The 15,885-nt window shown below is 36.2% G+C and overlaps 1 protein-coding gene across 3 annotated transcripts in view; it reads left to right on the top strand.

The window, feature by feature from the left end:
* LOC127521108 (amyloid-beta A4 protein-like) overlaps positions 1–15,885 on the top strand; it is a 337,319-nt gene that overhangs the window by 13,360 nt on the left and 308,074 nt on the right. For 2 of the 3 annotated variants that reach the window (XR_007932275.1, XM_051910004.1), the window contains exons 2-16: positions 1,901–2,068; positions 2,189–2,318; positions 2,403–2,515; positions 2,775–2,965; positions 4,555–4,787; positions 5,426–5,593; positions 6,457–6,590; positions 7,014–7,088; positions 8,158–8,316; positions 9,475–9,603; positions 11,481–11,580; positions 13,254–13,448; positions 13,827–13,880; positions 15,402–15,484; positions 15,705–15,851. Coding sequence is in view for 2 of the 3 variants with exons in the window: in XM_051910004.1 (XP_051765964.1) it covers positions 1,901–2,068; positions 2,189–2,318; positions 2,403–2,515; positions 2,775–2,965; positions 4,555–4,787; positions 5,426–5,593; positions 6,457–6,590; positions 7,014–7,088; positions 8,158–8,316; positions 9,475–9,603; positions 11,481–11,580; positions 13,254–13,448; positions 13,827–13,880; positions 15,402–15,484; positions 15,705–15,851 (2,079 nt within the window). In the remaining variant the exon portion in view is untranslated. The remainder of the gene's footprint in view (positions 1–1,900; positions 2,069–2,188; positions 2,319–2,402; positions 2,516–2,774; positions 2,966–4,554; positions 4,788–5,425; positions 5,594–6,456; positions 6,591–7,013; positions 7,089–8,157; positions 8,317–9,474; positions 9,604–11,480; positions 11,581–13,253; positions 13,449–13,826; positions 13,881–15,401; positions 15,485–15,704; positions 15,852–15,885) is intronic. The other variant, XM_051910013.1, reaches the window with a different exon arrangement.

The following is a 15,885-nucleotide window of genomic DNA, read 5'->3' on the forward strand; positions in this document are numbered from 1 at the left end:
CACACTTTTCTCTCATATATTCTTTAGTGAGTCTGTTTTCAGTTGCAGTTTTGATAATTTTTCAAAGAGAGTCATTGTAATAAACGAATGATAATCCAGAGTTTGGAAAATTATGCTAATGATGTGCAACCTTCATTTTTCTGGAGTAAAGTTCATTAGATTGAAGTAAAGAGCAGTGTTTTGACTAGTTCATCTGTGTTGTGCGCTCAGTTTCGTATCAGACGGTTCTCATACGCTGCTCTATTCATAACATCACAGCCTGATCACAAATAGGACGTTGTTTTCTTGCCAACACGTTGGGTCTGCTAATAAGATTAGCGAGCACAAAATATTAGCATGTCTTCCTCTTTCTGTCTGTCTAGCCCTCCCTCACGTGTCTTTGTCCTTCTGATAACAATGCCTTCATTGAGCAGCGTTTCTTAGCCTTCACTGAAACTGTCATTATCCCAGTTCTCAGAACATTCAGGCAAGGTTCTCTCAAAGTTATAAACAAACGTTTTACCAGTAATGTTAATAGAACGCTCGTTCAAAGTTATCTGGTCTTTAATAACGTTAGCACAAAAACATTATTTATACAACGTTCATGGAATGTTTTTTAGTGGATCTAACATTTTCTAAATGTTACGTTCAGAGAACGTTCAAAAGTAACGTTCCCACAATGTTCGAACAGTTTCCTTTGGTAGTTTGTTTAAATCAGTGTTGATGGATGGATTTCTCCTGTAACACTCACTGAGTAATCGTTTACTGACCTGTTGTGACCCAGGAAGAGTTTATTTACTCAGTCGTGAGGCAGTGTTTACTTAGTAACGTCCTGAGAGCTGATAAAAGTTGAACAGGCGGCTCGTTTACGTTGTCAAGGTTCAACATGTTTAGACTGACGTTCTGCCGTTATATCAGGCCAATCCTGGTGTTTTGGCTTCATCCTAATCCACCTCCTGTACTAAATCTGTCCTTCACCGGTGGTGGGAACGGACTTTGTTGCTTGTCAGGCCTTTTATATGTCTGATTTTAAAGTGGTGGTTGATTATGATTTCACTTTTTTAACTTTAGTTAGTGTGTAATGTTGCTGTTTGATCATAAACAACATCTGCAAAGTTATGATGCTCAAAGTTCAGTTCAAAGGGAGATATTTTCTTTTACGGAAATCGCTTTTTAAGTGGCTGGTAGGGACTACAACAAGCTTTTTCCCGGGTTGGTGACATCACTAACCCTAAAATTTACATAAACCCCGCCCCCAAGAACACATAACAAAGGGGGCGGGGCCATGTTGGGCTGCTTTAGAGAAGAGGAAGAGTTGTTGTAGTAGAGTGTTGTTGACATGCCGTCATTTTACGGCGGACTGCTTCACAAACGAGGGTCAATTCAACGCTGGATTTGCACAAAAGATTAACATGACGGCACATGCTAGTGGATGAGTTGAATCAACTCCACAGCAACTACATAAATTTATCCACTAACCATTCAGAAACGTCCTAAAAGTTGTAACTTCTTCCTGAGTCTCTCCATCAGTGTCGACTCCGGTTTGAACAATGTAAGGCTGAACACCGTTACTGACAATCCTCATTTTGGCTGCGTGAGATTCTCCAGCTTTGTTGTTGTTGAGCGACCGAAGCGTGAGCTGTTAAAGCTCCGCCCTCTTCTGGAAAGGGGGCCGGGAGCAGCAGCTCATTTGCATTTAAAGGGACACACAAAAAAACGTGTTTTCGCTCATACCCAAATAGGGGCAAATTAATAAGCTATTATTAAATGATCTGTGGGGTATTTTGAGCTGAAACTTCACAGACACATTCTGGGGACGCCAGAGACTTATATTACATCTTGTGAAAGGGGCATTTTAGGTCCCCTTTAAGGCTGCAGATGTTTCAGTTTGGTGACAATTGTGGTTTTGTTATGTTCGCAGGTGCCGTCAGACTCCGGTACCGGACTGCTGGCCGAGCCGCAGGTCGCCATGTTCTGCGGGAAACTCAACATGCACATCAACGTTCAGACCGGAAAATGGGAACCCGATCCATCTGGAACCAAGAGCTGCATCGGAACAAAAGAGGGAATCCTGCAGTACTGCCAGGAGGTGAAGATCGACACACACACACACACAGACAGACAGACAGACAGATAGTAAAGTGCATATGTTCTTAATGCATCATATACAAAAAGCACTAAGCGTGAGTGTCTCGTCTGTCATGTTCAGGTGTATCCAGAGCTTCAGATCACGAATGTGGTGGAGGCCAATCAGCCCGTCAGTATCTGGGACTGGTGCAAGAAGGGCCGCAAGCAGTGCCGCAGTCACATGCACATCGTGGTGCCCTACCGCTGCCTGGGTGAGTGAGTTCGGTCACACGCTGCATGTCGTTCATCTTCACGTCCTCTCTGTGCTCATCATGTGCCGTTTCTCTCTCTGTCAGTGGGTGAGTTCGTGAGCGACGCTCTGCTGGTTCCTGACAAGTGTAAGTTCCTGCACCAGGAGCGCATGGACATGTGTGAGAGTCACCTGCACTGGCACACCGTCGCCAAAGAGGTCAGAAACCGCACAACACACTCTCAATACACACTGCTGCTTATTTAATTAGTGTTGTACGGATTATATGAGGTCAAACCGCACGTGCATTCTTACTGGAGGAACAGTGAGCAAAATGATGTGTGTTCATACCAGGAGTGAAATGATGTAATCAGGGATAAGAGAGATGATCTGTTACATTAAATATATATATAATGTATTTCTCCTGTCAATAAACGCATGTGTTGGCGCTGATTCAGTCTGACGCGTCTCTCCATAGTCTTGCGGTGACCGTAGCATGAATCTCCATGACTACGGGATGCTGTTGCCGTGTGGTATCGACCGTTTCCGTGGCGTTGAGTTCGTCTGCTGCCCTGCGGAAGCGGAGAAGGAGTCGGACAGCGCTGCCGTGGAGGAGGATGATTCTGATGTGTGGTGGGGAGGAGCGGAGGCCGACTACAGCGAGAACAGGTACATCATGATCCTCCATGACCCCTAAACCATTCTACTGGCTCAGAGAGCTTATTTAATGCACTATATTATACTAAAATATAGTGAGAGTATATTATCTATGTAGCATTAACCCTTAAACGCACAACTTGGGTCTTTAGCGACACGGGACGCCATTCACTACCCGTTTTTTACAGTTAGACATCAACCTTCTTTGTATTCCTCAATCTATTAAAACATCTGCTCAAATTTAACCCTTCCAAGATTCAAAAGGTAACGAAATATGCTTTATTTTATTCTTTTGTAATTATTAAAATACCAGTAGAGTTTTATACTACTGCGGCATTTAGTGTTAGATATTGATACAGGTCGTGAAAGACCCAAATATGTAATAATGATTGGCGAAACATTCAGGCATTTAAGGGTTAACCCAGACCATAACCATGTTGTTAGTCATAAAAATAAACAGTTTTAGCACATTTAGATCACAGTGTTTTATATGTACCATCCCTGATGAATAAATGAATACAAAGTCAAAAGAAATATAAATAAAATATAGAATATATAACACAGCATGTTGTTAGCATAATGCAGACATGATTAGCATTTTGCTAGCATGTTTTTAACATGACGTTAACATGAATAGCATGTTGCTAACATGATGCTAACACAATTAGCATGGTGATTGTATGTGCTAACTTGATTAGCATGTTGATATCATGTTTTTATCAAGATGTTAACATGATTAGCATGTTATTAGCATTATGCTAACATAATTAGCATGTTGTTAGCTTGATGTTAACATGAGTAGCATTTTGTTAACATAATCCTAACACAATTAGCATGGTGGTAGTATGATGCTAACATGATTAGCATGTTGCTATCATGTTTTTAACAAGATGCTAATATGTTTATCATAATGTTAACATGATTGGCATTTCGTTAGCATGATACTAACATGTTTTAATGTTTCACTAGAAGTTTGCTAGCATGTGCTAACATGTTTTTAGCATGTTTTAACACATTTAGCAAGGCGATGCTAATATGATTAGCATGTTATTAACATGATGGTAACACAATTAGCATGTTGTTAACTTGATGTTAACATGAGTAACATTGTTAACATAATGCTAACACAATTAACATTGTGATAATATGATGTTAACACGGTTATCATGTTTCTGGCAAAAGATGACAATTAGCATGTTATTAGCATTATACTAACATAATTAGCATGTTGTCAGCTTGATGTTAGGGTAACACAATTAGCATTTCATTAGCATGATGCTAACGCTTCATTAGATGTTGCTAGCATGTGTTAACATGATTTTAGCATGTTCTTTGCATGTTTAAGCACACATAGCAAGGCGGTGTTAACATGACTTAGTATGTTAGCATGATGATAGCAAATTTTGACTTGTTTTTATCATGTTTTAATAATTAGACACGAGGTCATGTTTATCCAAGTAAGAAAGGATATTAAATAAAAAGATTAAGGATGGGACTTGTTTTTCCCCCCTGATTGAATGGTGATGGTGTCTCTATATGATGCAGGATTATAAAGATGCTTTTTGACGAATCAACTCCGTTTTGATGTTGTTTTCCTGCAGCATGACTCGAGATGCAGACGCTGAACCCGCTGTTGTAGAGGATGACGAGGATCCGGATGAGGAAGTGGACGAGGCTGTGGACAACGACCAGGATGGAGACGGAGACGAGGATGAGAGGGAGGACGAAGATGACGAGGTCATCGACGAGCGCCGCGACATCAGCCAGAGCACAAGCGTTGCCATGACGACAACCACGACCACAACAACCGAGTCGGTGGAGGAGGTGGTGCGAGGTAAGCGAGCGCATCCGGTCACATGCTGTTCTCACTAGTGGTCGAGCGATATCGCACAGATGTGATTCACAAATGTTTCTGAATGCAGACCTGAGGGTGGTCTCTTTTCAAAGAACTCGGAGCTCAGACACTCGGGCGCTGCCATCACAATGCTTTCAAAATAAAAGTCCTGCACGCTGTCAAAACAAGTCACATAATTTTTTAGATAGAACTGTTAAACAGAGACAGTAAACTAATGAAGACACTCAGGCGCTGCCATTCCCACCACTTTTAAAATAAAAGCCCCGCATTATGTCAAAATAAAAGTCACATTTATTAGACAGAACTGTTAAACAGAGACAGTAAACTAATGAAGACACTCAGGTGCTGCCATTCCCACCACTTTTAAAATAAAAGCCCCGCATTATGTCAAAATAAAAGTCACATTTATTAGACAGAACTGTTAAACAGAGACAGTAAACTAATGAAGACACTCAGGCGCTGCCATTCACACCACTTTCAAAATAAAAGTCCCACATGCTGTCAAAACAGATGCAGATAGTTAAAAACTGCCAAATATCGATATATCGTTCGACCACTAGTTCTCATGTCGTCAGACGCTGCTCTTCATGCGTGTCTGCGTGTGTGTGTCCCGTCAGAGGTGTGTTTTGCAAGCGCAGAGACGGGCCCCTGCAGGGCCATGTTGCCCCGCTGGTACTTTGTGCGTGAGGAGGGCCGCTGTGCGCCCTTCATCTATGGAGGCTGCGGAGGAAACCGCAATAACTTTGAGTCGGAGGAGTACTGTCTGTCTGTCTGCAGCAGCGTGTGTAAGTCACCGACAGAACCGCCATGTGTGCCACTAACTCTCCATTCACTCGCAGTCATGCCCATCAAACGTCTTGCTTTCTTCAGCGAAACACAACAAGAGACGTTTAGCAAGTTAATTGCAATTAACATGCAATGCATTTCTGGTGCTTTTTTGTTCATTTTGGAGCTTGATAGTCACTGAGCAGCGTGAACATCCTGCTAAACATCTTCATTTGTGTTTCATTGAAGAAATAAAGTCATACGGGTTTGGAAGGACATGATGGCGAGTGAATTAATTTTAGCTGAATTATTCCTTCAGTATGAGACTCTTGCTGATCTGCACTGACTCAGTTTCTCACGGGCGTTTTCACTTTCACTCTTTCTCACACACACGTGTGTTATTGTCACATGCGCTGTGTGTGTGTGTGTGTGTGTGTGTGTGTGTTTGGTTTTGGCTGCTGATTAACTCGGATCTTCTCACTGAATTTCTCCTATAACTCAGATTCTTCAACAAATTTTGTGAGACTGAAGTGTGTGTTTTTCATTTGCATGCATACAGTCGTTTATGTCAATGACTTCACTACAAACCTTAAAGCTTCCTCGCTTCTCTCTTCATGACTTTATCTGTCAAATGCTGTTTAGACTTTAGTAAGTGTCTTTTAAGTCATGCTTTTATTCAAGTCTTTTGATATGGTAAGTAATGCATCACCAAGAGATATAAAATTGTGCTTGTCAAGCCATTTCAGGTTGGATTCTGTTGCTGGTTTGAGATGTGAATCATTTACAACAGCATTATTTTATAGTGTATGAATAAACAGACACATTAAAGATTATAGCTTAACTTAAACACAAAAATAAAAGCGTCTTTCTCTCCGATCCGCAGTGCCGACTCCCTCCTCCAGCCCTCCGGACGCAGTGGACCGATACCTGGAGACGCCAGCGGACGAGAACGAACACACTCATTTCCTGAAGGCCAAAGAGAGTCTGGAGGCCAAACACCGCGAGCGCATGTCTCAGGTTCGACACGCAGGGAAATTCATGCTTTCATTCAGCGAGGATACATTAAATGGATCAAATATGACATTTATAATGATAATAATCATAAATGTTTCTTGAGCAGCAAATCATCATATTAGAATGATTTCTGAAGGATCATGTGACACTGAAGACTGGAGTAATGATGCTGAAAATTCAGCTTTGATCACTGGATATAAATTACACTTTACTATATATTCACATAGAAAACAATTACTTTAAATTGTAATAATATTTCACAATTTTTACTGTATTTTTGATCAAAATAAATGCAAACTTGTTGACTTAAATCCTACTAACCCCAAACTTTACTATATAATGTGTGTGAATGAAGATGTTTCTATAGAAATATGGCATTTAATATAACATGATGGAGGATAAATGTCATGTGATTTTGTTCTGTAGGTGATGAGGGAATGGGAAGAGGCCGAGAGACAGGCGAAGAGTTTACCGCGCAATGACAAGAAGGCCGTGATCCAGGTCAGTTAAGTCCTTAAAACAATAATTTACCAGGAATTCATCACATCCTCAGACTTATAGTTGGTTCTGGAAGTAACAACTCCATTCATTTTCTCCATAGGGGAACTGATTTTTAACATTAAGTTATAAACCGTTAAAGTCAGCTCTACTGTGAGCTCCGAGGTTGTCAATCGATGGTATTTGCTTCTGTTGAAGATGTCAGCCTGCATTTTTTCAACTTAGTTTTAAAATAATCACATTTATCAGTGGAATTCCTAGTGTAAACTACATTACCCATGATGCTGTACAGAAAATTCCACCAATCAGAGAGACTGAGCAAACAAAACAGAGCTCTTTAGCTCCGCCCACTTCCACGAAGCACTGCAAATGATGTAATCAATTCTCCCTACACTCTCAAAATACTTAAATATTTGTATATACAGATGCATATTTTGCAATTAACTTTTTTTTTTTTTTTTGTATTGTTTATATTAGGGCTGTCAAGCGATTAAAATTTTTAATCTAATTAATTACATGATGTGGCGATTAATTAACCTAATTGAATCTAATCTAAATTACCCCCAAAAGATTATTTGAAGTCATTATTGTGTAAAGCATCAAATAAACATCTCAAAAAGTAAATTCAGAATCTACTTGTTCTTCTAATGCATTATTTTTTCCGTAATTAATTCATCTAATTAACACGTTAAATCGACAGCCCTAGTTTATATATATAATTAACATTTTAAACAAGTAGTTTTATATTTCTCCATCATTTTTAATTTTATTACGCTGTTCGCAATGCTTCATGGGATTGTAGTTCTTTCCCTCACTGAAGTTAAGTTCACAGTCTTGTACCTTTGCATTTTTGTCTGATTTTCAAACACTTTTTTTGCTTCAGATCAAAGTTTGTAGTGTTGTGATTCTCCTCGTAGCTGATTGGCTTGGTTCATGGCTTATAACCCTTTAACCAAGACTTGTTTAGGGAGAAATGAATGGAAAAAGTACTGAGAAAGGGGCCGCTAATGCACTCTATTGTAGTATGTTTGATTTTCCATGAGGCTTTGCTTGATTGTCCGTTTGTCCGCAGCACTTCCAGGAGAAGGTGGAGGCGCTGGAGCAGGAGGCGGCCAGCGAGCGTCAGCAGCTGGTGGAGACGCACATGGCTCGCGTGGAGGCGTTGCTGAATGACCGCCGGCGTCTGGCCCTCGAGAGCTACCTGTCTGCCCTGCAGGCCGATCCGCCCCGGGTACACACCCGTCCTTTAACATGTTCCACAGATCCACACACAAGCGGTTCCTGCAGAAACACGTTCAAAAACTCACATGCATCATACACTAGTGTTCAAAAGTTTGGGGTCGGTTGAAAGAAGTCTCTTCTGCTCACCAAGGCTGTGTTTGTTTGATCAAAAATACATTAAAAAATCTGAAATATTATTACAATGTGAATCAGCTGTTTTCTATGTGAATATATAGTAAATTGTAATTTATATCCAGTGATCAAAGCTGAATTTTCAGCATCATTACTCCAGTCTTCAGTGTCACATGATCCTTCAGAAATCATTCTAATATGATGATTTGCTGCTCAAGAAACATTTATGATTATTATCAATGTTGAAAACGATGCATTTTATTTTTCAGGATTCTTTGATGAACAGGAAAATTGAAATAGAATCTTTTGTAACATTATAAATGTCACTTTTGAGCAATTTATTGCAGAATAAAAGCATTAATTTAATAACCCCAAACTTTTGAACAGTAGTTTATACATTCACACTAAATACTAATCATAAAAAAACTAGTAAAAACACTAAATTATATAAAACAGATCTGAAAACAAAATATTTCTCTACACAAAACACTGAAATGTCACACAGGAAGTCAAATGAATCTGTGAATCTTTTTTGAAACTCAAATGAACTGATTCACTACATGAATCATGGTTCAGGAGTTACAAAATAAAACAAATTAATGTAAGAAAAAAATCTTGATTTTTTTTTTTTTTTTTTTTTTTTTTTTTTTTTTGTGTAGTTTGCATTGAGATTTAGATTTACACATTTAATTCTGATATAGTAGGGAGTTCAATTAAATTGAATATGAAGGATTTTAACTGTGTCAAGATGATTGACAGGGCAGGAAGCACATAACAGAATGGTCCATTAAAGACACAATTATGATGAGGAATTATTATGAGTAGTTTGTCCAAAGCTTGTCTACTCTTCTGCCACACAATCAAAAGTATGTACTTTTTCTTCACAAAAGCAGTTCATACTTTTAGGGCGTAGTATAAGTAGGTGAATTGGGATGCAGGATATAGATGCACAAATCATCTTACTTATGAATGGGAGAAAGAAAGTGCATCCGTGTGCTCTGCATTAATTCCCCGTCTTCCTCTTCTCTCTCTGCAGCCGCGGCATGTGTTCAGCCTGCTGAAGAAGTACGTGCGCGCCGAGCAGAAGGACCGGCAGCACACGCTCAAACACTTCGAACACGTGCGCATGGTCGACCCCAAGAAGGCTGCGCAGATTCGGCCGCAGGTATGTGTGACTCATGACTAATAAGTAACGCATAAACAGTAATGTAAATAAATAATTCCTTTTCCCCATAACGATGTTGAACTATTGCGCTTGACGAGGCCAGTATAAATGTAAAGTTAACACTTTACAATCGGGTCCCATCATGGTTAATTTTAGTTTTTATTTTAGTTTTATTAATATTTTGAATTAGCTTTTATTTTTTTTAGTTTTCATGTTAATTTTAGTTTTATTTTTAGAAATTAAAATATTGCTTTTGTCATATTATTAGTTATTTATTTCAATTAACACAAATGTTTTTAATAGTTTTAACGATAATAACCCTGAGTCCAATTAGTTAACGCTAGCTTAATGCATTAACTAACAATGAGCAATGTTACATTATTTATTCATCTTTGTTAATGTTAGTTAATAAAAACATTAGTTCATGTTCGCTCAGGTCAATTAAATAAGAACAGATACAACTTTTGATTTTTAATAATGTATTAGTAAATGTTGAAATTAAGATTAATAAATGCTTTAGAAGTGTTATTCATTGTTAGTTCATGATAACTAATGTAAACAAATGAAACCTCACGGATGTAAACAACATAATACTGATAAAGATATTTTTTTATTATATCATGCTTTTGTTGAGTGAGATTGGACCACTGGAGAGAGAGTAATTGTGAACTAGTTAACCAAGTTAAGTTACCGTGTATCTGAGGTTTGAATACAGTATTTGATGTAAATGTTTAATATGGCCTCTCATATATATTTTATTTGTACATCAGGATTCCTGCTGTTTCTAGATGTTTCTCTCTTATTTTTGGCCTGCTTGTGCTATTATTTATTTATGTGTTGAGATTTGTTGAATTATTTTACGAATACAGGTTTTTGATTAAATACACTCACTCCCAAACTGGGTGACCATATTTTATTTTATTTTATTTTATTTTATTTTATTTTATTTTATTTTTAAAATCTTATTTATATTATTTTATTTCATTTATCCTTCCTTCCATCCATTCTCCACACCAATTTAATTTAATAATTTTTAATTAAATTTAATTTGATTTAATTATTTTACGAATACAAGTTTTTGATTAAATACACTTACACCCAAACTGGGTGACCATATTTTATTTTATTTTATTTTATTTTATTTTATTTTATTTTATTTTATTTTATTTTATTTATTTTATTTTTATTTTTTTTATTTTATTTTTATCTTATTTTATTTTATTTTATTTATCCATCCATCCATCCATTCTCCACACCACTTTAATTTAATTTAATTTAATTATTATTTTATGAATACAAGTGTTTAATTAAATACACTCACCCAAATTGGGTGACATTTTTATTTTATTTTATTTATTTTTTTTATTGATCCTTCCATCCATTCCTCACACCACTTTAATTTAATTTAATTTAATTTAATTATTTTACGAATACAGGTTTTTGATTAAATACACTCACACCCAAACTGGGTGACCATATTTTATTTTTTATTTTATTTTATTTTATTTTATTTTATTTTATTTTATTTTATTTTATTTTATTTTTTTATTTTATTTTATTGTTTTATCTTATTTAATTTATCCTTCCATCTATCCATTCTCCACACCACTTTAATTTAATTTAATAATTTAATTGAATTTAAAACTGTTTTCACCACACTATTACAAACTATTATATTATAAACCATTAAACTATTCGTCACTCTATTGGAATGAATGATTAGTTGACTGACTGATGTAGAGCATTTTAAATCAGTCACATGTTGCCTATGTAGGCCATAGCAAGCTAGTTTACTTAGTTTTTTATATTGAAGCCTGTGAAGATGAGCAAACCATGAATTAGCTGGATCTTGAAGCACCTTTGACCTCTGACCTCAGGTGCTGACCCATCTGCGTGTGATCGAGGAGCGGATGAATCAGTCTCTCGGGCTGCTGTACAAGGTGCCGGGAGTCGCTGATGATATCCAGGACCAAGTCGGTGAGTTTGTGACGATAGAAACAGACGTGACCGTTGATCACTGTATGATGTTATTTAGGTCGAGATGCATCAGTGTGAATGATAACGAACTGTTTCACATTTCAATATAATGATTGAGTGACGTGCAGAGTCAGATGTCGTCTACAGTCTGATCTCACGTGCCCTTCATCGACTGGCGTTTATTTGTGGCGTGCGTCACTGCACCATCTGTGAGCCGCGGCCGTTTGCTCTCTGGCTTCAGTCCTGCGTTCGGCAGCAGCTCGTCTGTCATTAAGTGTCTGTAATTAAAGCTCCAATCAGCATGGAGTTTCCTCTGTAATCCGGTCGTGTCCTCATCATCTCTCTCTCTTTCTGCTGTCTGCAGTTTCTTCTCTTTCATTTGCTCACCGCATCATTTTCTACCCGTCATCAAACTCCCCTTCAGCATCAAAATGAGTTTATTATTGTCAAAACATGCCTGTAAGTTTAACTACAAAAAATCTAAAAATGTAAACATTTTACATTTAAAATATTTAAATATAAAACCATAACAATCATTTTGGAATAGCTTTAAAAATTTGTATATATGTGTTATATGTTTTTTATTTTATTTATTTATTTATTTATTTTTTACAATAAAAATAATTTCTTTATTTTTTGACAGATAACAAAGGACAAAAACATTTTCCCACTTAAAATATAATTGGTAAAAAATCTAGTTCTCATTACTGTAAAAAGAATATTAAAAAAATAAATAAATATAAAAATATTAAATTGTTTACACATGTAATTATTTGTATTACTGCATTTAGTGTATGCTGTATCTGAATAAAAAATTATTGCATTAATCTTTTACTGTAATACAGTAAAAATGACAATAATATGAATCTAGTGGGAATAATCATGAGAATTCTTATAAAAATAATTATTATTGATTTGTTATTATAATTATATAATAATAATAATATAAGAAAACTCAGTTTATATATGAAAAATAAAATGAATTTTAATAAAAATAAACATGCAACATTATCATTGATAAACATAATTTTATTATAACAAGAAAACTCAGTTCCTATATGAAAATGAATAACAAAATGAGTAATAAATAAAAAATAAGGATCATTTTAATTGTCTTGTTTAGATAAACAGTTATTCCATATTATAATTATAATTAATTAATAAAAATTATATAAACAGACATTAAAAAAAAGAATTAAAAATGACAAAAACACAACAAAATTACTAAACCATTAGCTAAAATGAAAAATATAAAACCTGATTCAAAATATTAATAAAAACTATCATTATAATATTAAAAAAGGAATTTCTTTAGTTTAACTAAGTACTAAAATAACTGAAACTAAAACTGAAAAAAAAAATGAATAAAAATTATAGACATTTAAAAAAAATAGCCAAAAACAAAGTGACAAAAATGCAACAAAATTACTAAAAATAAAAATAATTATATAAAAATGTATTAAAAAAAAATAAAGAATTAAAATGAAAATGGAAAAACTATCATAATATTCAAAATATTGTAAATTATAATAAAAAGGAAAGAATCTCATAAATCCTCATTGTTGTTTTTGGATGAACAATTATGCCAACATTGTGTTATTATAGACCTGTATTACCACACATTATTAAGGGTCATTAGTCTGAAGCTGTGTGTGTGTGTGTGTGTGTCTCAGAGCTGTTGCAGCGCGAGCAGCAGGAGATGTCAGCTCAGCTGGCGAACCTGCAGAGCGACGTGCGGGTCAGTTACGGTAACGACGCCCTGATGCCCGACAGCACCGCCAGCCTGGACCTGCTGCCCGCTGAAGACACGCAGGGCTTCGGCTTCATTCACCCCGAGAGCTTCAACCAGCCCAACACACAGAACGAGGGTATGAGCTGGACGTATCCCAGCAGCCCCGGCTGCCTCGCGAGCGCCATATGGCAGCAGATCTGACATCCGCCGTCACAGGAACACAGAGATCTGCTGCCCTCAATGAGCAATTCATTAACATGCTGCATGCGAGAGCACTGCTACAATTATTCATTAACTAACAATCAGCAATATTAATCTTTGTTAATGTTAGTTCATAAAAATGTTCATATTAGTGCATCAACAACACTGTTACTGAATGGCACTCAAGTAATAATCACTTAGTCAATCAAAAGGCAGAATAAGTTAGCAAGACAGACACTTTTCTTCAAAGCCGATATTGTTTTGATGTGTATATGAAGTGAATCAGTAACTGACGACGTGTGTCTCTCTGCAGTTGAGCTGGTCGATGCCCGACCTGTCGCAGACCGAGGCCTCCCGACCCGACCAGGTACATGTGAGGATGAAATGTGTATTTGCTCATTCAGTTACTCTACAACTGTAATTTTGTTGTAATTGCTTACATAAAGCACAGGGAGGCGTTATTTGAAACTTTGAACTACAGTAAGTAGGCTGCTGTCACTTTAAGAGCGAATGCACAGATCCAATATACAGTTACACAATGTGCATTTTCTTTTTACGTTCCAAAACCGACTGTTTACCTGAATACTCGCAAAGACAGGCCTTTTGACAATTTTGTGTGTATTTGACTGTTTAAGAGCAATAAGCCATGAAAAAGAACTTAATTTGGTACTCGCGAGCTGTTTGAGAGGCGTTTTTTGGTGTGAGTGCGAAACACCTGCGGGAATGAGTAAAATTATGCGCATAAAACCCACAACAAGTTCGTTATCATTCCTACAAGAATGATAACTATATTAGCGTTCACACCAGCGAACAATATCGTTGTGTTTATTATAAGGCTAAGTGCGCTGCAATTTTGTTGTCTGTCGCTTTAAATGGCTGTCAATGCCATCAATAAATTGAATGCATAATTCAAGTGGAATTCAAATCACAAATGAGATTCAACACAACTCGGATTCATTTCAAATAAAATTGAATGCATAATTTGAATTCAGTTCACATCAAATTGAACACAATTTGAATTCAGTTCATATCAAATTGAACGCATAATTTGAATTCAATTCACATCAAATTGAACATAATTTAAATTAAATTAATTCCAAATCAAATTGAATGCATAATTCGAATTCATTTCAAATGAAATTAAATGCATAATTAAAGCAGGATGGATTCTGGCTGTCAATGTTTTTATCATTCATTAGCTGGAAAAAAATCATTCTGAAAGTGAATTTAACTGAATACATAATTCGAATTCATTTCAAATCAAATTGAACGCAGATTCAATTGGAATTCAAATCACAAATCAGACAACACAATTTAAATTAATTTCAAATCAAATTGAACACATAATTTGAATTCAGTTCACATCAAATTAAACAAAATTTGAATTTGGTTCACATCAATTTGAACACATAATTCAAATTCAATTCATATAAAATTGAACATAATTTTAATTAATTAATTCAGATTCAATTGAACACAATTTAAATTAATTTCAAATCAAATTGAACGCATAATTTGAATTCAGTTCACATCAAATTGAACACAATTCAAATGAATTTCAAATCAAATTGAACACAATTCAAATTAAATTCACATAAAATTGAACAATTTAAATTAAATTCACATAAAATTGAACAATTTAAATTCATTTCAAATCAAATACATAATTAAAGCAGGATGGATTCTGATTGTCTGTCAATGTTTTTATCATTCATCAGCTGGAAAAGAAAACGTTCTTAAAGTAATTCCAACAATATATTCTTGTACATTAAAAGCAGTTTTTAAAAATACATCTTTATCATTATCGTCCTTGGTGTGAACAGGCCTTAATGCACCACAGGACTAACATCTGTGTATTATTTGCGATGTCTCTGTAATTATTGTTCAGTGTCTGGACTGAAGCCTGACGATGTTCCTGAGCTGCGGATGGAAGCCGAAGAGAGACACAGCGAAGTTTACCACCAGAAACTGGTACCTACATGCTCATTAAAGTATTTATATATACTTTTAGCTCATATATTAGTATTAGACAAAAACTATTACAGAGGATACGTTTTCTCGTGTTGTCTTTGTGGCTGTATTACATGATGCAGTCGCCATGGCAACATGACCCTGTTGGGAGGACAGCCGATGCGACTGTAATCTCGCCGCAGGTGATGCCTCATGTGCTTCTCTTGTTTCTGGTGCTCAGGTTTTCTTTGCGGAGGATGTGAGCTCCAATAAAGGAGCTATTATTGGCCTGATGGTCGGAGGAGTTGTCATAGCAACCATCATCGTCATCACCCTGGTGATGCTGAGGAAGAAGCAGTACACGTCCATCCACCACGGAATCATTGAGGTCAGTGAGTTCAGCATAAACTAAATGAGCTGAA

Source organism: Ctenopharyngodon idella, chromosome 1, assembly GCF_019924925.1.
Source record: "Ctenopharyngodon idella isolate HZGC_01 chromosome 1, HZGC01, whole genome shotgun sequence".
Lineage (NCBI taxonomy): Eukaryota > Metazoa > Chordata > Actinopteri > Cypriniformes > Xenocyprididae > Ctenopharyngodon > Ctenopharyngodon idella.